Source organism: Rhea americana, unplaced genomic scaffold (genome assembly GCF_003343005.1).
Source record: "Rhea americana isolate MKP2758 unplaced genomic scaffold, rheAme1 scaffold_103, whole genome shotgun sequence".
Taxonomy (NCBI): Eukaryota; Metazoa; Chordata; class Aves; order Rheiformes; family Rheidae; genus Rhea; species Rhea americana.
In genome coordinates this window covers 2578122-2602392 of record NW_028185073.1, presented here as the reverse complement: position 1 = coordinate 2602392, position 24271 = coordinate 2578122, and the positions used below count along the sequence as shown (strand labels likewise).

The 24271-nt window shown below is 33.7% G+C and overlaps 1 protein-coding gene across 6 annotated transcripts in view; it reads left to right on the top strand.

Moving 5' to 3' along the window:
* KDM4C (lysine demethylase 4C) overlaps nucleotides 1–24271 on the top strand; it is a 254335-nt gene that overhangs the window by 132175 nt on the left and 97889 nt on the right. For all 6 annotated transcript variants that reach the window (XM_085307133.1, XM_085307119.1, XM_085307141.1 and 3 more), the window contains 4 exons: nucleotides 5245–5438; nucleotides 9143–9381; nucleotides 11436–11758; nucleotides 14462–14573. In XM_085307133.1, the coding sequence (XP_085163259.1) occupies nucleotides 5245–5438; nucleotides 9143–9381; nucleotides 11436–11758; nucleotides 14462–14573 (868 nt within the window). The remainder of the gene's footprint in view (nucleotides 1–5244; nucleotides 5439–9142; nucleotides 9382–11435; nucleotides 11759–14461; nucleotides 14574–24271) is intronic.

Below are 24271 nucleotides of genomic sequence, written 5' to 3'. Positions count from 1 at the left end.
TGTTTCTATTATCATCATTTCAATGATGCTTTAGTGGGAAAATGGCCATATTTTGAAGAGGCATCAGGGACTGAAGGAATCAAGTCTACATTTTTATGTTTTTTAATATAAATGTAGTCTTTTTGCAATGGGATGTATAAGTGGCATTTTGCGTAACTGGAAAATAAATTGGAAATAAGACTCAAGAAAAAAATATATTTTTGGAAATACCCTGTTTAAATATTAGACTCCATTTTAAATATTGAGGAATATTTGAATATTTGCTTGTGCATATATGAATATAAATATATTCATATATATAAATATATATGAATATAAATAACTAATTTATTGGAAATATTTTGCCCTAGTATGTACCTAAAACATCACGGAATATTAAAAAAAAAGCTTAAGAGTGCTTTTTATGATCCTTTTTTTTTTTTTTTTGTATGACGGCTTGTGTCAGAGAACTGAGTGAACTGAGTGTACTTTCTATAACTTTTACTGAACTTGTTTTTTGAAGGTTGCTTAGATGAATAAATGATATCAAAAGTTTTGGCCAGTGTCTACAAGTTGCCAGAAGGTCGGTGTGAAAATRTATCACTGCCTGATTCTGTAGCAAAGAACAGTTATTGTTACTATGGTTTATTAAATTCTGTCCTTCAAAAAACAGTGCCTATCTAGCACTATTTCTGCAGGTAATTTGGAGGAAATAGGCAGTTCTAGTTTATCAAAATAAGCCTTTACACTTTTAAAAACATGATTCTTTTAGAGTATTGCAGGAAAACTGGACTACAGTAAGTAAAACAGTCTTGTAAAAAGTATCCATAATGTTTTACATGCATCTATCTGGTAAATATATCATTAATCATTATAGACAGTTAGGAAGGTATATCAATGAAAAATGACTAGATCATTTTTAGAGAATCCTTTTAGATGGGGATTTATATAACATACAAAGACTATTACAAGTCTTATGTCTTCCTCACGCTTCTAATTTATCTGTTATATATTTTGTAGATATYCATTCTCTATTTCCAAAAAGAGAACTTTTCAAGATTTCTCAGCTGTTATTCTTGTGCATGCTGTCACATAGGTGTATAAAGTAAGATTTTACTTGTGGTATGCAACTGCATCATGAGTTAAGTGGCTCTTTTTTCTGAAATTCTTACATGAAGGAGGGACAATGCAAAGAAAAAAGTAGCCGAAAAAAGAAATGCTCGCCCCCACGTAATAGTCAAATTGTAATATAAACTGCATTTTTGTTTTCTTATGTAAGATATGAAACTGTACAGAATGAATACTTTTTATATTCATTTAAAAATCTAATGATTCTTTCTGGTGAAAGAGTTAAATGTTAATGATAGTGTATTAGACAGACCCTTAAGATATATACTTGATTTTTAATATGTAAGATGTTATTTAAGAACATCGTCTTAGCATTCTTAGATAATAGCATAGATGTCAGCAGGCCAAAATGTTGCAGGTAAAAGATTAACTATACTTTTACCTCAGTGAAAGTACGTAGGGAAAAACTCTCATTATTTTAAGAGATGTCTAAATGTTTATCTAACATGCATAGTTCTAGAAGCTTGGTGTATTCCTTATTTTTGAGAATCAGAGCCCAAAATGGGAAGAACTTCACATTTCAATGCAAAATATATGTTCTTTCTTCCCTTCACAAGTGACATGCTTGAAAAAATTCTTTTGGCCACATACACATCTTTTAGGCAATTTTCTATTACTACAAATATATCTCACATTTAGTTATACCAATTAAAGTGATTGTAACATTTTTCTTCCAATTCATTGCTGTAAAAGCCTTGCAGCTACTAATAAATGTTATTTGAATTACTTTCCCTAAAGCTGTATTCTTATGCAAGGAAAAATAAAAATAATAATGATGATGATGATGATGAAGATAAGAATAACATTAAAGGATTGTGATGTGGTTCTATTCCCATACGCATTTTGATTGTCATACTGATCTTTAATTGAAGACTGCTTTTCGACCTAATTCTACTCTGTACAGAAAAGAATTTCACCCACTGCATAGGCTATGATGTTTATCTGTCCCAACATCAGCTGGTTTTTAGATGCTTTTTGTAGATAAAGAGCGTATGTTATCAGTAAATGATAGTTTACCCACATACGGGATTGTGTTATACAGGCAGTAATACCTACCATTCTCTCACTTCTTTTCAATATATTTCAGTCTTCACTGGGATCTTCTAGGCTTATTCACTTTGTCATTTTCCAGGGAGTCTGCCACTGAGAGGGCTGTTGGGTGATGGGGATTCCTCTTACCAGTGGACAGTGATCTGGGACAAATTAAGTTTGTAAGTTTGTTGGGGTGGAGTATCATTCTTTTTGTCACTTTGCGAAAGAAGTGACTTTTGATTTTTCTGATTTTACTGATTATTCAGTTGTATTATCTGACAACTTTGTTTATACATTTACTGTTAAAAATGTGATCAGTTGCTTCTAAAATTATTGTGATCTGTGAAAATAGTGTCTGAATATTTTAGTAGAAATCCACATAGTCCTGTGCATCTCTCCCCAGAGGCTTCTTCAACAGAATGGCATTATTTTACTTTGGAGTGAGAGGCCTTCTGTAACTCTTTTTCCTCAGAAGCAGGAAGCCATGTAACTGTCAGCTACAAGTCAGTCAAATGGGAAATGAAAGAACAGGAAAAAATATCACCACCACCAATAAGAACAACTCTCCTTCCATGGCATTTATCAAACCAACATATTTTTTCTTGACACATTTTAAGAAATAAAATGCTTTTCAGAATGTATCGGCTTTCATTGTGTGATAAGATATTTTTAAATATTTGCAGCCTTTACTTTCAAATATTTCCAGTTTTTAGACCAGAAGCTTAAGTCTTCTGTATTTTTGAACAAGCAATAATGGCACTGAGTGTATTGTTTCTCCTTTATCTTTCACTCAAAAGTATATGTGTTTGTAATGGTTCAAAAACTTTTTAAAAATTCAAAACTATTATTGGTAACTGTTTGCTCTTAATAAATCACTTACAGTAGTGCTATTAAAATCCATCATGAAAAATTCAGATTACTGGAAGAAGGAAATTGTATATTTTATTTAGAGAGAGTTTATTCTGAGCCTTCCCTTTTATTGTTCCATCATAGAATGTATTTTTTGTGATGGACTTTCTTCTTTGATACATCAATGATTCCTTAAATAATGGCTCTTTTCTCCACTGCTGGAAGTCATGACATCTAACTGCAAAGAAAGTTATTGTCAATATTGTTACTTAAATAACCATTTGTCATCAGTGTATAGCAATATGTCTTGAATTTGAAAAGATTTATGTGCAAATGAGGAGAAAATTCAGTGGCATTTATCCTTATGTTACAAATTCTGTTTTTTAAAAAGAAAGATTTTATAATCAGAAGTCTGCGTAACTTCCCACTACCCAGAAGTATCTCAGTTCCTTTTCTGTTGCTGTTCATTGCTACTGATGCTGTTACTGAGCTGTTACTATTCTTTTACTGATGACTCTCTGAATGAGAGGCACCGTTCAGAATAATGTAAACTTTTTTATAGAGTATGTGTATGTGTGTGTATGTATGTACACATATATAGGGTGGTGTTTGAAAAGAGAAAACTCTGTGCAGGTAGTTTTTGGTGAAAACTATCATGAAATGCAGATGTATTAATGTTTTCGATAAAATTGCAGCTTCTATTTTTTTTTTTTTCACCCTTGTAAGTTTTACATTCTTGCTCCCATTAAATGGCTTTAGTATGGGCTTTATTATAATGTATTGATGCTGACATTTGGATGAGTTACACTGGACTCTTTAGTAGAATGTGAGATTTAACCAAAAGTCAGGTTTTAAACATTCATATTAAATAAAGCGTAGTTTAAAAATAACAAAATTACTGGTTTTTGTGTAGGCTTTATTTATTATAAACTGAAAAATACAAAAGTTTAGATTCTTTTAAAAATATAATTTAAACTTTCCAATATCTTGTGTCAAATTCTGCTATATTGTGCTTAGCAAAAGCTCTAGCAAAAATCAGGCTGAAGTGTATTTCTGGTATCAATAATAGAGGAGTCAAAAAGTTTTCCGTTCACATTTTTGAATGAGGGTTCTAATCTCAGCTTTGCCTTTACTCTGAAGGATGAGTTGCACAGGGATTTTCCACTCCCAATGTATATAACTGGGATGGTGACATCCTTGGGATAGTGCTGTAAGATGCGCAAGATGACAACAGTCAGTTATGCTCTAATATTGTAATGTGTGAAATTAAGCTGTACTGTTAATACTGGAGATGGGTAGAGCATACCTTGCTTCCTTTTGTAGCCATGGAGACTCTAGACCATCATAATGCAGAGCTGCCCCTTGTGGCACTCGAAATGTGATAGAACATAATGTAAATTCAGTAATCTTTCCTTCAAATGTTTATTGAATCCAAAAATTAGTATGTCGAACTGAAATACTTCCAAAGACTGAATTGCATTACCTTCTGAAGTAAGAAAACAATGTTTCTGAGAAGTAATGAGTTTAAATAACGAAATAATACATCATWTATATGCTTAGGTTTCAAAAGTTGGTCAGTCAGTAAAATAATTTTACTTTTGAGTTAGGCCCCACTTGACTTTACGTTGTATTCTGGACTTAAAATTTAATATGCTAAAGCGCTTCTTGCTTGTTTATTTCTCTTTGTAGGAAAATCTGAACAAAATAAAACTGATAGAGTTCTTGTATTTATTTCCTGTCAAATGTTTCTTTTGAAGAGTTAAAAGTTTAGAACATTAAGAACCTATGAAGACCTCTGGGACAGGGGGATACTGCTCAAGTTCTTTTAAAAACAAGATTGAGATGCACTTAAAATATGTCCGGTCTTTGGTTTCAACACAATATTATGCTTAAAGCTATATTATAAAATAATATAAGCTTTCAAAAAATAATAAAAAAAAAGCTCTCAAGGACAGCTAATAGAGTTAGAAATGTTATAGCTTTTTCTTTGCTCTTAATCTGTAGGAGTTAATCAAACAATGGCATGTCTGTACGTGTGTGGAATTGTGGAATATCGTATTTGTTCAGACAGTATCTTTTTTTGAACTATCCTTACCCCTAGGAGAAGCAAAGAGGAGGAGAAATGAGGAAGATTTGGATTAAAGATAGTGCTGTTTTTCACATGTAGGATTTTTATTTTCCATTTTTTTAAATTGCAGACTATAGCCTTTTTTTATATATAATTTGTCACTTACAAATGTCTACTTTCTCTTGCAGTGCACTTGCAGGAGAGACATGGTGACAATATCCATGGATGTCTTTGTGAGGAAGTTTCAACCAGACAGATACCAGCTGTGGAAACAAGGGAAGGATTTATACACCATTGATCATACAAAACCAACTCCTGAATCAACACCTGAAGTAAAGGCCTGGCTGCAGCGAAAAAAGAAAATAAAAGATGAGCCTGAGTGGTACTTACGCTTCTTTATCTTCCACTTAGTTGTCTAAAATATGATGTCAATTTCTTTTCATTTTTTGTGCCCCTTTTTCTGATGTTCCATTTGAATTCATTTACTTCAGATAAAATTTATTTTTCTATTTTCTTCCGTAATGTGCATTCAAGCAAGTCCTTTTTCAGAGTGAATGTGAAAAACTCATTCAACTTACAAGCAACATGCATAGCTGAAGTTGATGCATACAGAGAGCATGAAAATACTTTCCAGTGTGGTAATAAGGATCTTCCTTTTGTAAAGATACATTCCGTTTAAATTTTCAARGTACGGATGGTTGTCTTTGTTTCTAGCGACATCTGCAACCAAAAGACAAGAGAGAAGTCCCCTGCAAATTGGGCTGAAGGTTATTCTTAAATTGGAAAAACATGACATGAAATTGTGGCAGTTGTGTGGAGTCTCTAGCAATAGTCCTAGCCTTCATTACCTTTTAGCTCCAAGGTCTTATTACTGCCTGTTTGGCAGACTCTCACAGTGCAGCTGCCAAAACCTCTTTGTCTGCCACAGGTCAGTTACAGATCAAAATTTGGTGTAAGGAAAATCTTAATCTTAAAATTGTTGATCCTGACATTCAAACAAAATTAGGAAAAATGTTTTTTTGTCTCTGATGCTGTCAAAATTGTGACTTACTCCATAACTGGATCCACTTTCATAGTCTGAATCTTTTTTTCTTTTTTTTGCATTACATAAGCATTTTCTGAATATTAATGCTTTCCTCTTTTACTGTTATTTAATGGGACCTTTACTGACTGCATTTTTGATTATCTATTAAGAATCAAACTTGACCCAAGGATCTAGCTTAACCTTGGGTTTTAGGTAGAGGTGAACAGTCTTTTTGGTATCTAGTTACTGCAGGGTGCAGTTTGCTAGAATCAGTACATACTTTTTTTTAAAGAAGTTTTTTCATTTTCAAGTTATTTTATATTAGCCATATTAGCCAGCTTAAACTGGGAATTTTCTCATTGTCTTTATAAACAAATGTATTTTTTGTGGAAAGTGATAGGAAAGTGAATGGGGAGAGCAAAGAAAGAAGTATTGTTGAATAGTATCAGTTCTTGCGGATAACCAGTCAAGAAGCTGAAAAGCCTGTTTGTTAGTCTTCAGAAAAATATAGGTGACATTCCTGTAACATGACACCAACTTGGACCAATGAATTTTGGTTTATAGTGAGCTGTCTGGGCCATCCTTGCAGCCCCAGCTTTCAGTCTTCTACTGGGCATAGGCTTCCTCTTTTGTCTGATTACTCTGCCTCTTAGGCTGATACTGTGCTTCAAAAAAGAGGCGTTTTGGACCTACCTAGTGCTATGACAACACCAGAACAAATACATGTGTTTTGGTCTTAYGTTATGTTTCCTATTCCATTCAGTTGGCTGAAATAAATTCAGTGGATTATAGACTGCTGCCTCTTTCGGTTTGGATCCTGGAATGGTATTTCTTTTTATTCTTGTTGTACTATTTTTCTAATTTTAAGATAGACAGTTTAACATGGAGGTAGTTCCCTAGAATGAAGCAGCAGACATTCAGGATGRTATTGGGATTCCTGTTCTAGAATAGATGATAGCAAAGTGGTAGGTGGTAACAAAGTGAAGTTAATGCCCTATACCTGGTCATCACAAATTCTGAACAGATCCTACCAGATGTTGCAAAAGCAACTGATTGCAGGGTCAGTTTCAAGTCACAGAAAAGAGGGGAAGTGAATCTTCAAAAAGAAAGGGGGATTGATCTCACTTTGAAAATGATCTTGAAGCTTTTAGAAATTATAAGAATTTTTCAGTTACAACTTCTGTACTTTCTTTTGTTGCCTATTATTTCATAAGACGTGCACTGAAGAAAAAGATTACTACTTTTGAAGTAACAAAACTTGACTGGCAAAGACTGTTCTTTAGTTTCTGAAACTTTTCAAAAGAAGGGCTGTGTATTAGTGGATTTTCTTTGAAGTATGGCCTAAACATGTTGCTTCCCAACTTGATGGATCTCCTTCTTCCTCTGTTGTCCCTCTAAGAACCTCCTATTAATTTTGTTGAAACATCTGTGTTTAAAAAATCAACCCCCCCCAAAGTGTTTCATGATTAACCCACTTGAATATTCTGTATATGTATAATACTAACCTAGACACATACAGAGAGAGTAGTTTTATTGTTTAGTTGTCTGAATGCCATTTTGCCCTGCAATAAGTTTCACTCTATGCACTGTACAACATAACTGCCTGGGTTTACGGTTGGACCAGCAGTGATTCATTTAATACAACTCTTTTAATTAAAAGCAAAGCCTTTATAATAATTATATTAAAAGTTTTATCATAGGAACACATGGACTGATTTTATGCACTTAACTAAACTAGTAAGCACATTCTCATCCTGTTTAATTCTTAATTTGGCTTTCATTCAATAATGGTAACAATGCATGACACAAAGGGAGAATAATATTCCTTCTACTGTAATGTATTGACTGAAAATGTGATAATTTTGGTTATGGAAATAGGATGAGTTCCAACCAAGTAAAACCAGATATATCAGCTGTGGGAGTCTTCATAAATACAGGGACAGAGAGAGCTTTAATTCTGGTATTTATGGTTTAGACATTTTGCTATAATATGACGGATAATGACTACATTATAAATAAACAATATTAATACAGGCAATTATATTACAATGTGAATTGATGGGCATGGTTCCTTTGTCAGCAATTTTCCCAGAAATTATTGTTTTGTAGTGAGGATGTTGAAAGATATATACTGGTGGACAAAGGACAAAGTGGAAGGAATTATAAAACATTTCTCTGGAGACATCTAAAGGCTAAGATGCAAGGCCCTTTGTGAACTCCTGGTGTTCCTGCCATTGGTGGGCATTTATCACTGGTGTGTCTCTCTCGGAACCTGACGCACGGTGAAGTAGCAGATAAAATCATCTCCTCCTACTGAACCAAAYTGTTGAATTTGAAAACAGACTTCAATCTCCTGTTACTTTTATTTTGAGCATTTAAATCCACTTCTTGGCAGGAGCTTTCAACTGGTTTGCTTCAATATTGTGCTTCTTCAACATCCTGCTTTTGCTTCTGAAAAAGTAGCAAAAACTTATCCTGAAGACTTTGTTTCAACTTCATTTTTAAACAGAATTGCAAGATACATTGCTTAATATARTAACTATTTAAATATTTGAGGATAATTTTCCTCTGTTCAGATTCTTGTCCGTAGTGTTAAAATGCGTATAAAACCCTCAAAAATATCAAACCAAACTCGCTTTTACAAGGGTATTCAGACTGATGTCTTATTAGTTTTGGGGTTTTGTGCTATCACCCAATTTTAGTGCACCTGAGAATATTTTGTCTTCATTACATTTTTTAAGGGTTAGTCTTTTTCAGGTACAGAAGAATTGTTCATCAAAAATGTAGTTTGGTTGCTCTTTAAGTAATAGTTACTTAAGGTTATTTTACTTTTATAGTTTAATAACTTTTGCCGTAGAATGGCGATAAAAGATTAGAAGGTTAAACCCAATCAATTGTTAATCTATCACTTAATAAATTGTAAACACTATCTCAGCACAAAAAGATGAAAAATTGTCATTTTTCTACCACTTTAAGCAGGTGAAAAGGACATATATATTGGTAAACGTTTTATCTTATCCAAGACAGACATTCTACATTGACAGCAATATCTCTTATAACAGCTTCCAGCACACCAGATCTCGATCTAAAAAGCTTAAAGCTCCAGAGGATGAGAGAATATCTGCTATAGTAGYTGGTGCAGAAATCATAGCGACAGAAGCAGCCACTGATGACTTCAAGGTCAATGAAAAACCAGGAGAAAAAGTGAGACTGGTAAATACACAGGAGCCTTCTGGGGAAGAAGAAAACAATAATGGAATGCAGCTGGATCAACATTTATTGGATAATATTAAGGTCTCAGGTGAGATAAGGACTGATTGTGTTTCACATGTAAGTTGTAGACTGTTGATATTCTAATGCCACAAATCATTGGATGTTAAAGATATTATTATTTGAAGTAGCATACTAAAAATACTTATTTATAAAGTTATGCAGAGAAGATTGATACATTGTAGGGGTGAGAGAATCACCAAGTTATTTTGGACTGAGAGTAACATCACCTAGTCTGTTCTGTTCAGGTGTTTTTTAAAGGGGCAAAAAGAACTATCCTTATTACATTTCTTCAATACCTTGTACTGAAGAATTTTTATAGAAAATTGTATGGACTGTCCTGACACTGAAACAAACAGTATAAAACATGTATGTGTGAAATATGCTGTATGTCTTTACAGCATTAAGGAAACTTTGTACTAGGAAACTGCATATAAGGAAACTGTGTTTTCCTTCTACACAAAAATATTCACTTTTGAAACTCCAGAGTTTTCTTACTTCTGTTTCCCTTGTATTGTTTGATAATGCAAGTTACACAGGGCTTGTGAAGTCTTAGAAGGTTCTTTTCTCCCCACACCTATTTTATAACAATGTAGTTTGCGTGTTCTGGAGCTTATCTCTTGTGTTAAATTTGATTTTCATTGTAGTTCAGGTTCAGTTCACATTCCTGTTCAGAAAGGCAAAATGCAGCCTTATCTTCAAGTTTGTATAAAGTTATGTTGGTTTCATACTGATACTGAAAACGTGCAGGTACATATGGATAGTGTTTCTGTGATTGCAATTATTAATGTTAATAGAGATGGCAAGCACCAGCACTGAGCAGCGTTAAAGACAACAAAGGGAGTAGTATTCTGAGATGGATGCTTGGAAACTGCTACTTAAAAATTAGTTTGTGCTCTTTGAATCAAAGCCGTTCCAGGTGTCRCTGAGTGTTCTTTTTCAAAAATGTTCTAATCCCTTACAACTTTTTCTGACTTTAATAGAAGTTTGAGGAGTTCATGAACACTTGGAAACTATCATTTAGTTACCATTCTATGCTCATTGCCAAGATAAGAGTGGAGGAGAGTTCTTTTCCTTTGTGCTGCTGAAGGATGGTCCCCGGACCTTTTGTGGGAAGAAAGAGCTTTTGGATGTGATTATGGAAATTCTCGTGCTCACATTTGAGCTGGTGGCCTATACTTTATTACCACTGGCTAGTACATCCTTGGTGTTCAGACAAGGCAATATTCTTCATACTCAGAGATTATGTTTCAGTTTTGGATGGGCTTTATATGACTAAATTTTATAATCAGAAATGGAATTTTCAGAAAAGCTAATTTGCATAATCATTGTAAGAGGAAAAAAAGGGAAAAAGGGGGAGTTTTCAGATGCTATTTCTTGGATATGACATATTTAAATACATTGTGGATGTGACATAGAGTTCCTGGGTTTTTTTGAAAGTATGTTTTGAGTGAACTTTCCAACCCACTGTTGTCTCTGTTCTATGGAAACACCAGCAGATTAAGAATTCTGATGTAAAATACACACAAATTCACTCTTCATCATCTTTGAAGTACAAAAATACGCTAATTGCTTTTAAATTTTAGGTGAGTGCTATTGTTTTCAAAATACTCTTGCTACCTATTTTAAATCTATTTTCCTAATTATAAACCATTTACCTTCTTTTATTTACAGTTTTCCAAACAGACATAGCAGGTATAAATACGGAGCATGAAGTTCAATATAACAACCTTTTGTATTACTTTTTTCTCCAACTAGTCAAAGTGCTTGTAGGCTGTAAAACAAACAAGCTAYATTGATTATTTTGAATGACATAAAAATAGTCCCACAGTTCAAATAAAAACTACCAATTAAAAAGAATAAAACTATATTTCACACTCCAAACTCAAAAAGATTATTTATATTTATTTTGATCAAACTTATGCTACAAATTTGTGTATGTTTTCCTACTACTAGTACTTCTGCTTTCCTCAATGATTTCTAAATGAAGAACTAAGCTTTGAATTTCAGTAATGCAGATTGTTGTGAAATTAAATATAGTAATATAAAGTGATATTTATTAACAAAAATATTCTTGATCTATAGGAAATGTCTGTTCAGACTCATTTGCCAGCCCTGTTCCAGTAACAGAGAAAAAAAATATCAAAGATGAGGCCAAGACAGATTCTAGTCATCCTCCACTTATATTTGAAGACTCTGTGCCCATCCTGCCCACTCCTCATAGATGCAGAAAAGAAGAATATTTGAAATCTGAGGGACATATTTCTGAAGCAGAGAGCCCAGAGAAAGCRGAAAGCATCTCTACAGTGGATGATGTCAGCGACTTAGAAAGCAGTGAAAGTAGCTTGGAAAATGGAGAAACACCTTTTATAAAAAAGGATGAAGATGATCGCACGGAAACATCCAGTGTATGTGAAACAAATTACRTGATTATATTAATATATTCCTGATTTAATGAAATGTGAATGTTTCTAACAAGACCTGATACAGTCCATATTAAAGTACTTAAGAAAATACATAACTTTAATCAAATGCTAATTTGAATATGCTCTGAAGTGTTCAAGTGAGAATACATTCTACAAAATTAGATTTTTTTTGTGGCTTGCTTGTTGACATATTTTCATTCTGATTTTAGCTGTCTAGTAATCTCACATTATACCTGTAAATCCAAACTGTCAGTGACTATAGTTGAGCTGCTCCCATTTTCTCTGCCTGCCAGTATGGTGAAAGCTAGCAGCTTTAAGTGCTGCTACTAACATGAAATAAAAATTATTAGAGATAAGTACTGTATTTGGTGCCAAGTTTCAAAACAATGTTTCAAAAAATGCCATTTTGGTCCAGTCTTAAGGAGAGTCAACAGTATAACAGTAAGGAAGCACATGGTAATTTGTTTTTGGTCTAGTGTTTTTTTCGAGTTACGAAGTGGATGGGGCAAAGTTGAGGATCATCTCTGCATCAGATTTATGGAAAATCTGTTTTCATTCCATTACATCATCTGACATAGCTTTTTCCTCCAGTTCTCTTTGATCTCAGCCAAGTATTCACTTGAGGGTATGTCTTTATCTATAGAAGTCATTTGGACATTCTTTTCTTGCTTTAGTCGAAGTCAGCAAACCAATACATAGTATTGAAGTTGTTAGAGTAAGTGAATCCTCAAGGAACGGCTAGGGTAGGATAATGCAGGTAGTATGATTTCAGGGTCTGAACTTTACTATTCTTTTTGATGTTAAAAAAAACTCGTGGAGCGTGTATAGGTTATACACAGGATGTTGAGAAACAGAATGGTGTGATATCTGAGACTCCTTATATATGATAAGCAATTGATTTACTTTGTGGTTTTCCCCCCATATCACTGTCATTCGGAGTTTAGAAAGTGGCTCTTTTAGAAATTGGACAGTTTGTTTTAGTTCTTGAAGTCTGGCTATCTTCAAGCTGAATGTTATGTATTTTAGGGCATTTGAGGAAGAAAAGAATTTCCTAGGCTCCCAATCTCAGCTATTAGTCCTAGATGAGGACTCTGATTTCTTATCATTACACCCTCCTGGTCCATTTTTACTTCCAAAGGAAAAGTATTTCCTCAAGTATTAGTACTCTTTTGCAAATGAAGTCAGTGGATTTTTGCTTCTCAGCATCAATTAGTGACTAAGTTGTACTTCTAGCTATGGAGAATTGTTTGGGCCAAATACCACTTGAACAAAACAGAATTTAGGCTCTGTAAATTTGGGAAGGTCTTGAGTAAGATCCCCTCAAATCATTTATGTTTGAAAAAGCTTACATATAGTTTTGATTCAGGGCTTCTTTGGAATGATGACCCTGGAAAAATGAAGTACTCTAAAACAGATTGAATGAATGGAGAAATCAGATTATGGTTGGTTGTACACTTGAGGGAATTTTTGCTCTCCCTGTTGATAATGATATTTGTAATTTGCAGTTTGAGTACAGTGGAAGTCTTACCAGACTTCCTGGTCCCTTGTGCACAATTACATGGACTAAGATGAGTCCTTCTCCAGAGGTATTTCTCTACAGTATTAAAGATGAAAGAGAATGGAAGAAAGGCAAAGTCGTTCAAAATCAAGAAGTTGGCTGTTGTGCAGCATGATGTCTTCTGATTGCTTCTCTTTGACTAAAAATAGCTTTCAAAAATTCTATAGTACAGAAATATTTTTATGGTAGCTTGTATGGAGTGTAGGTTTCACATGTTGCTTTCAAACATGGGCACTCTTGAAGATGAGCCTTTGATGTCTTAACATGTGTGTTTTGTAGTGGGTGGGAATCTGTGATACTCTTTCTTGTCTGATTTTGCAATCAGATTCCTGCTAGTCCTCCAGTTCCTCCAAAACCTGCTGAAAGTTTTGACTGCAAGTTTCCTGACCTCAGAGATGTACTCTCTTCTTTTGGCAAAATCTAGAAATTGTTTCTAGTGCTGGTTCTTGAGAAATAATCTGATGGGATCTGATCTTTCCCTTTTAAAGAAATATAAACTATGATGTTAGCAGTAATTGCTTGTAATTTCCAGATTGAGAACATTATGGTTGCACTGAAAAATAAAATTTCATACTTTTCAACAGAAAAGTATTCTTGCATTGTTGATGATTGCATTCATCAGCAAGGAACTGTGTCAAAATAGTTGTGGCAATCTTACACTGAGAATATAAATACATGTTAATTTTCTGCTGTTGTTAATAATCTAATGTAGTATTTATTTAAGTGTTAATATTTGATTTTATTTTTCTSTAAGAGCAAAGATATTTAAGTAATAGAATTTAACCATTTGTTCCTACATAACCCTTCCCTAAATTCATTGCTTCCTCCTTATTCCCGAAAAAAAAAAAAGAAAGAAAGAAATTGCTTCATACTCCTCTCCGTATAATATTATTCCACTGTGTGGATTTAATTTAATWTTTTTTCAGAAGGTAAAAGAATCATTGTCCTAACTGCTGGATTAACACAACAGAAAACATTATTGGTGAAGGAGAGGTACTTTGAGTACCATAATAGCACCTATCTAATAAAATCAACATCTTTGCTCATTATTGAAGCAAAGCTTCTATTCATCAATATTAACTTTACAGAGCGGCAAACTAAATTGGTTTTGTTTTTTTCCTTTATAGTCAGCAGAAATTGATAGAAAGAAAGCATCTAAGAGTTGGCGTCATCCACTAAGTAAACCCCCAGCTAGATCTCCAATGACTTTGGTTAAACAGCAAGCAACTAGTGATGAAGGTGAGTGTAATGTTTAATAAATCTATCTGATTATTTTGGTCTGTCTATGTGGTACCAAACATTTGCGAAAACAACTGGGATGAAATAAATTCTTTCTGTGTGTGAAATGTAAACAATGTAGTAAAATTGCACTGAAAAGCTGTCAGTGTGGTCTCTCAGTCTACAGATCCTGTACTTTTTCTCTATTTTTACTCAAGTTCCAAACAATAGTAAGTCATACAAACTGCTTTACGTATATTCACAAATCAAATCAGCCTTGTTCAGACTTATTATAATTAAAATTATAAATACKATATATTCAAATTCACAGAAGTTGTATTTAAGAGGAAGTTTTTCATTATGTATCCATAGCTAAAAATGCCATAAAAATCTTTTAAATAGAGATCTTAGGTCTAAGCTCTGGTCCTCTATATTGCTTTAAAATTATTTTTTCCTTTCTGTGTTTTTGATCGACTTTAGACATTTGGGAAATGGTTCTCTTAAGATAACTGTAGTTCTTGTTCATGAAAAAGGCTACTGACTTCTCAGCACTATTCAAACTTTACAAAGAATTGTTATTTTTTAGTTTCAGGTGGAAAGAGTGAACTTCTGTTTCCCTGTAGGTTTTGTAAAACAGTTTTACTATATTGGTTTAAAATAGAATAAATTAAAAGATATTTTGAGCATATTCCATCTACGTTTGTCATACCTCTAGATATGGTATTAACTGTGTCTAAGTACTAATATACAAGATGTTAAAACTAAAGGCTACATTTCCACCAATCACAAAAAGAGCTGGAAAAACATGATTCTGTTTTTTAGACCTAACAAAAATAACCTTTGCCTGTTTGAAAGCATCCAAATGACTCTCTGTTTCCCCAGCTGCACAATTCTTCAGGAATTTTAATATAGCAGTTTTCTGCTTGCTCTCATGTGGAAAAAAACAACTGAAAGCAAGGTAGAAGACCTGGCTAAGACTGAGTTTCTGATATGACATTTAAATGTTTTAAGTAGTTGAACTTTTCTTTATTCAATGCTGAGTGATGACCACCAAATTCCATTTTTAACTTAATTACTGAAATAAGCCTRATGTTTGTTAATAAGTTTGAGCAAGTTGGACCATATCTTCACTGTGGATCACAGGTATGCATATACTACTGTCATATACTATATGATAGCTCCAAGTACTTTAAGTAATAAAGTGAAGTAGAATTTTAAAGAAGAAACAAAAGCTTGCCTGGTAATAATGATGATGAACCATAGTGATGTACAGAACAGAATCCAGTGGACAACAAATAAATAAATAAATACATAATTCTGCAATAATAAAAATCAGTGCTCTGTAACTAGATAGCACAGTGATTGATAAAGTTGAAATACTACTCAAAGCTTCTCAGACCAACTTTATTAAGGGTATTAACTGAGTGCTTTACCTCTAGAGAGCCACCATCTTGTGTGGACAGACTGCAAAAGGTAAGCAGTTTACCCAATAAAGGGATTTGCTGTTCTGGAAGAAACAGAAAAAGTAAATCAGCTTTACCCAGCAATCACATATACAGCCAGCTGAATTTGATGAATAAAGCTACTTTATTCTATCAGATGTAGCTTGTAAAGCTTATTGAACTGTKCATTGAACTATCCATCAAATGGAAACAAATACGTGCCTTTGTTCATATTACCTCAACAATGTAGTTTTGTAACTCACAGATCTTCCAGGTGCCGTTCTCCAAAATCTCTTCAGCTCTCAGAACTGAAGATTCATTCTCACACTCCCTTAACCATTTTGATTCTCTATGTAATGCAGAATGCAGCTAATATCCTCTGTGGCCGCAGGCCTGGTTGCAGGCCTTGCTATGCGCTTCAGTGTTTGTGTGCAGTTTGTACCTGGATATTTGTATTGTGCTCCTGTTTTATGCTTTTAAGTGGTATAGGAGCCTTGTTGAGCATTGTGATTTTACTTTTTCTCAATTATTATGTCTAGTGAAAAATGGTTGTTTCTTACAGCTGCCCGAATAGACTTCCCTGACTTCAAAGAGAGACAGCTTGCATATTAATTGCCTAATTTTTTTTTTTTTTTTTGCAACTAAGCAATATTTTGCTTTCAGTTAGCAGCAATTTAAGCACTATTGAACTGCATGCTGTAATTATAACTAGTCCTTTGGCCAGACATCTCCAACTTTTTTCAAAGCCTAAACTCATTTCTTCTTTCTTACTATTGTGAAAAGGCCATAATCTCCCTYTCTTTTTTTCATCTGAGCCTTAGAGCAATATATCAATTGGCTGTTAAGCATCTTTCTGAAAATTAGGGACAGCTTAGGTCTGTGTTCCTTATCTCRTACAGATATGTTTGGATAACTTGTGGGACTAGACAGAATACATTTCAGAAAGAGTTATGGTAATTTACATAAAAAGAATGATATTAATATTAAGAGTCATGTAGCAAAGTGGTTACAGATTAAAAYGTGGTATGTTGGAGTGAAATTGCTCTTTTTTAATGAGTGATTATATTTTTTGTAGCTGCTGATTTTTTTTTTAACATTGGCTGTGGTTAAGACATAGGGTAAATTTCCTATTTTAGCATGGACTGTCCATGATATAATCTGGCCAGATGATGATGCGATGACAAAGGCTTGTCAACCTCAAGGATTCTGTTCTTCTTTTGCAGTCCTATCCAGTAATTTGTCAGCTTCCAGGCATCTTAATAGGACCCTAGTGTCTGAAAGACTTAAAATACAGTAATTTCAGTGTGAATCTCTGTTCTGTAATTCTGTGATCTTCATTTTACATGCAAGTAGCAGCATCCCAGCAACCAGTCAGATATCAGTACATGTGTGCCAGTCTTTCCTATGTGCATGATAATGGTTCCTCTTGTGGATGAAGATATTTTTTGGTTAGGATAGAAAAGGCAGTTGTTTCAGAATGATGACAAATAGCTCTTAAGCTTGTATCTACTGATTGAAAGAAGAAATAAAGAGTTTTTTTGGAAATGGCAGTTACTGCTGTTTCCTACCTGAAAAGTTGGAACTTTGATGTTACTTTTGTCCATCTACTTTTCTCTATGATATAATTTACTAGCGTGCTTTTTGAAACCATCAGAAGAAAAACCACAGATTTTGCTGAATGGGATGTTTATACCCAGGAGAGAGATTAAAGAATGGGACTGAGGGAAGGGGTGTTTCCTCCAGCAAGCTATTTAGCTTTCTTGTCCATCCTGACATGCAAGTCAGAGATCTGTGGTTGCCAGTTAAAGGAGATATTTCTGAGCATGTTCCAGGAAGTTTGTTGTCAGGTATCAGGGGAGCAACAGTCAGTATCACTTTACTAATGATTATATTCCGCTTTATGACTGTGTTTCATCCATGTTCTGGAGTTACCAAATAAAGTAATTCAACATGTATACTTACATAGTTCCTGTTCTCTGTGTTTTCCTATAAACAGGTTGCTAGTTTTGGTTAGGAGAGTTATAGTCTCTTGGTACCATAACTTTTGAGTTTACCTGTCCTTTAAAGAGGTGAAAGTGTGTATTGGATAGATTATCTCCTCCCTCCACACACAGATAATAAATATAAATAAAATGAACGATGATGATGATGATGATACAGGGTAGTCGAGTTTGAAAATTCTTTTTTAAAAGCAAACATCTTTATAGTTCATCCATAATTCATATCACTTTTTACTAGTTGCATAATCTGTTTGTAGCTGTTTCTAATGCAGATAATTTATATTCAAATTAATATGTTTGAACTCCTTGAGATACTAGGGTTCCATTAAGAAGTTCCTGAAAATACTGAGCAGTTTAATAATAAGAAGACAGCCTTGTTTGACACAATCAGCTATTTCAGAATTATAATTTTGCAAATAAAATATTATTATATTTAACAGCATACTTGAATCTTAGTGAACATTTTTTTTAAGTCTCTGCTTCGATRTATCTGACCCTTTACTCTCCCTTATTATACTAGTAGGGTAGAGTTAATGCCTAAATGAATAACAGCAGTAATGAATACAGGGAACAGTGGAATCGAACCCAGAAAATACAACTGTCTTCCAGTTTAGAAAAATAAGTGCASCAATACAGCATCAGCTGTGTGTCACACTCAAAATATTAATAGTTTTACATAATGAATTCTGAGCATATGAACTGATATTATTCTTTTGTATTTAATGCAGTTATATTTCTGCTCACTGAAGCAACAAAAAAAGCAAATTCAGCAGAAGAGCAAGTATACTGACTTYGGATGCACATTGATTGGTCCCAGAGATTTGTTTCTAGCAGTGTTTGGGTGTGCAACATTAGCAATTGCTTTTAGATCCAAACTGACAAAAATTTTACATTGCTCTAAATGCTATGATAGTAGTCTAAAGATTGAGTTCAGAAGYGGGACTTTCTTTGTACACAGTTTTTAGTGTTTTAAGTAGGATTCAGAATTTCAAAATCATTTTGCTTATTTAGTAAAGTAAGAACATAGAAAAGGAGAAAGCTATAGAGAATGGATGGAGTGGCTTAGAAAAGTTTGATCAGAGAAACTACTAGTTTTAGAGTTCTGATTTTCCCTTATGTTGTAACAAGAAGTAAAGCTTCTTTTGTTTTCACATTCAGTCTCAGCTTCCTGAAGATGTTCTTGAGCTGAAACCAGTATTCAAGTCATATAAGGCATACTCAGTAAAGTCATAAATAGGTTAAGCATGCTGAAAAAAAGGTAAAACTATATTTGTAGACTTGTAAATTATGGTTCTTTTGCTTGAAAGCTTAAAGTGCTGGATTCTAGTTGAGGATTGTTACTCATGTATGAAAGAAATACTAACTCTCTTTTCCTAATGGTTACTTAGGAGGTAGATAACCTGTTAACTAGTCGATAGATACATGTTTATTTTTGCCACATTAGTATTAAAGTTTACATTAAAATTTTTATTTCAGTACTGCATTGATCTTGCTTTTAAGTGAAATTTTACTTCTTTAAAAATATGTTATTCTTGTATGGGTAGGGAGGTAGTCAAGTACAAAATTTGTATTTTCCATACTTCAGCATCTTTAAGAGACACGAGCATGATCTACCACTTACAATTGTATCAGTACATTAGGAAATATTGTGCCCTGTCTGTTCCTGTGGTACTTAACATTATTTCTGATCTGTCTAAATTTAATTTTGCAGAATTGATTATAATAATTAAGTAAATTAATATAATAATAWTATAATAGTTAAGGATAAGTTCCAGCAGGTAGGTAGCATGATGTATCCTGAAAACTCATAGAGCTTTACAAAATTATGTTAGAACCTCATGWAGCTATTAGGAAAAGGGAGGTGCTGAAAGGTCAAAGATAAGCTTTCCCTGAATGTCCAGTACTCTTTGTCAACTTTGTGAGCTAGCAGCTCATCTCCAGAAATGGCAAGAATTGACAACTGTGATTATAGCCACTGGTAACTCTTGTCTGTTGACATCTTTCACAAGCAGAGCTAATCTTCCTCAGATTGGACATCTACAAATACCAGGACTAAAACCTAGCCGTTATTTTGATTGAAGAGGAGAATACAACCCAGCTACTCTGACTCTTACTTCTCATTTGCTGGACTGCAGTGTATGTAATGTTCATTAAGGCTCATTATCTGCCTTGCAACTCCAATTGCACAGGTTTATCAGATAGCTTAAAAATATTATACAACAATTACATTTTACCTCGTGAAGTGGGGGATAGGACTCAGAGTCATATATAATTCCTCATTATCAAGTGTGCCAAAATGAAAATGTTATTTCTGCTGTATTACGACAGCCTCCCAACAGTCTTTTCAAGGATAGCTGCAGAGTCAGTAGGCAAACCGGATGTAAAGTTTGCCAGGGAAACAGATGTCTCTTCCATAAGATTATCTTCCAGAGTCYAGCTTTTGCTTTTATAATTGCAGTCCAAAGAGAAACACAGAAAATGTATGACTTACATTTAAGGAAGAATAATTCCCTGGGGAAATTGGTGCAGAGCATTGCATTATAAGTTATCCTGGTTCCAGGATATCACAGGAGTGATTTTTTTTTTCAAATTAAAAAAGAAAGCCTGTAGAGTTATCATTACCTTTGTCTGTCAAAATCTGAACCTGCTTGTAAACTATCACTATGTAAGTGATTTGATTGTAATGSCAATGTTATTTTACTACATGTTTTTTCTTGGTTGAGAAGTGTGTATAATAATATTTTTTTAATGTACAAAAAATACAGAAGTTGATCCTTGAGAGTTCAACTGAGAATGCAGTTGTTGCAGAATATTTACTTTATGGAGCGTTCACTGGATATTTGTTTTAGTGATCTGTGCTGGGAYTGTAGCCTGGAGTTACTGATTTATAATTCCAGTTGAAGTATTGATCTATCATGTGAATTTGGAGCTGTGATTGAATCTTTCTGTTCTGAGTCTTCTGTGTTTAATTTATGAAGAAATGCAAATACCCAAGACCTTGCTTCAGTAGAAAACTTTAGTATACTCTTAACTTTCAGCGTTTGAATAACCTGGATCCTCAAAATTTAACCTGTGGTTTGCTCAGAAGCATTTGGGCTGGAATGGCATGTTGACAAAGGTCGTACTCAGGTGTTCTGTGCTGTCCTGGAGATAGAAAATAACCATAGACCAGGTGTTCCCCACTTGGTACTGCTTTTCATCTCTAGAGTGGCGTTAAAAAACTAGAGAGTGTTGATGAATTCGGACTGTAATGTTTCTAAAACGCTTTAAAGGCTTTAGTAAATACTTGGGTACTTATTTGACTGTACGGTTTAATTAATGAAAATATATATTTCTAGAACATGGATGAAAATACAAAATAATTTTGTCATATCTCACTGACTCCTTTTATTAATAGGCAAGAAACACCTGAAAATTGGGAGAAAGGTTTTTGTATTTTTCCACTTTTGTACAAATATGCATATGGAGTAGCAGATTGGACTAACTTTGTAGAAGACTTTAGAAAATAGTAATAATCAGATTGTATGTTAGCTTGGAAAATTCTCAGAGAGAAAACTGGGGAGAAAAAACATACTACACTAATACTTGCTGCACTAGTAAGGTAATACTTGTCTGTTGATAACTCCCAGAGGCAACTGGTGAAGGTAGACCTTCTCTACTGTTGGTTTTCAGGGGCCATTTTTTAAGTGTCCAGGGAGTCAAGAGATGTTAAAGAAAGAGGCGTAAGTGAATAAAATACTGTTTTTGTCTTTATGTAAAGAAACTCATGTATTTCATTGAATCCTTTATGATATGCTAATTTGATATCATTGATATCCCTTGACTAAAATTAGCATAAAAGGAAACATGATCAGAGTGTCAGGCCTAAGTAGTTCTTAATTCTGTAAAATAAATGTAAGTGCAGATTATGTTTGTATTTGGAGTCTGATAGCTTTAAATGAGCTTTAGTGAACTGAAATTCTTTGGAACTATGGTGTTGAATATGTTAATCAGCAAGCATTTGTTTGAATGCTAAAAGCAATTCCTAAAAATTCAGGTCTAATTTATTTTTAGCTATTTATCAAATCTTGTAACTGATAAGTGCAGTGACTGCAAGTGAATTGATTTTGAGTGGAAATTGAAAATTTTGCCCATTAAAACACTAAAAATTAACATGGAGGAATGGAATGGAAAGAACAGTGGGTAATGAATTATTTAGAGTGCTGTGAATTATAGCTTTTACAAGTGAGAAGATAGCAGCCTGTTTTTAGCTCATAGACCATTCTTCAATGTTTTACCTTGCCAGTTATATTTTTTGCTGATAGTGTGAGTGGTAAGTTCCAGGAAGTTTGCTATTGTTTCTGTTTCAATTCAGAACTAAGTTACAAAGACAGTGAATATTCTTTAAACTTGTACTCTGTAAAGATGGGAGAATGTCTATCTCAGTTACACATCATGTTATCTTTTCTAACCATTTCTTTTTTTTATATAAGATGCTATTCTTACATTTCTTCTCTTCCAGCATCTCTACTTCTACCCAAAAGCAGCTCCTCAACACGTACAGCCCTGCTTTTTCTTTTTTTTTCCTTCAGTTTGTTAGAACTTTTATATTTTTTTGAATTAATCCTAAGTATCAGTGGGACTACTGCAGTGTATTTCTAACCGTGAGAAATCCCAGCTGGGTTTTTCCATCCCACCTTTTCAAATTTATTGGTGAGATTTTTCCAGTAGTGTTCCCATCTGCAGCCAGTCTTATCTAAATGACGTGTTCTTGATCATGGTGCGGTTCTCCTTTATTAAGATCTTAATCACAACTGTAATACCAAACCGGGAATCATGTATGTGACAAAGTGATCATTACTGCTATAAGGAGTAACACTCATCCTCAGGAATAACCTGCCAACTATGCCAGTTTATGTCGGTGTTCAATACATGCTGACCAACTGCCTTTAAACACATGGAGGGTTTAGTGCACAATACAAAATTGACTTATTTGAAGTTTGTTGATGTTGCATGGAATTTTTATTTAGCATAGTAATACAGCAGTGTAGTTAAATCACCATACATGTAACAATTATATTCAGCAGAATGGAGCAGTTGCAAAATACAGTTCAATCATGATGCAAGCATAAATTTAATTCCTGGGCTATAATAATATGTACAAGAAAGGTCAGAATATCCTAACATCTAAATTAATCTTTCAATTCTGTAATTTTTTTTTACAAATTTTTTTAAACTCTTTTTTGCTCGTTCRAAAGACTGAGTTCTGCTGATACTAGTTCTCTCCACTTTTTTGATATTTTACTTTTTTTAGGAAACAGCCCATTAGTTTATGTTGTGAGCTAAACTAAATTTATTCCAGGAGCTCTTTGGCTTAGCTGGTAGTGCTTTGATCCAGCATGTCTATCTTCATATACAACTTTTATGAAAACTGATGTCTTAATTGATAACTCAGCAGTCAGAGTCTTTAACCAAATGTGTACATACTTTACAGTATTGTAAAAAGAATAGTTCACATTTTTATCTTTTACTATAAAATTATGACTTTCATGACTGAAAAAAAGGAAGCACAATTTCCAAAATTAAGTTTACTGATACACTGCAAAAATGGTAAAGTTTCATAATTGCAAGTCTTTTCCTCGACTTCTTTCTTTCTTTTTTTTCTTTCTTTCTTTCTTTTTTTTTTTTTTTTTAATTATTATTTCCTCCAGGACATTTGAAACTATATATAATGCCTCCCAGGGCTGAGATTATGCTCAACTACCTGAAAAATAACAGATGCTGCTGTGCTCTTCATAGCAGAGAATGTTGCTATACAAAGCCAGGAAACATCAGTGGAACATAACCCCAAGCAGCAAAATCATTGTTGAGATTGGCAAAAGAAAATTGTACTGTATTAGCGTCTATGGCTTTTCACATCTGCTAGGTTAGATCAGCAAATACTGGCAACAGCCCATTCTGCAAATGGCCCAAATGTTTTCCTTCTGAGAATCGGAGTTTAACTTAGTAAGCAAAAATTGTTCAAAGCAATGGTATTGAGTGTTGGAACAAGTTTACCTCAAACTATTAAACTAATAACAGTTGTGAAAACAACCATTTATTTCATTCAAGCATTATTCGATTACCCATTTGGAAAACAGCAAGGTAACTGATTATATGTACTTTGTTTCAGAAGGAGTTTCCTTTGTACCAAAACACATTCCAGGATTACTTTCTTTTAATTTCTTTCTTTCTTTTTTTTCTTTTTCTTTTTCCTTTTTTTTTTTTTTTTTTTTTTTTTTGGTCTGGACTTGTTCTT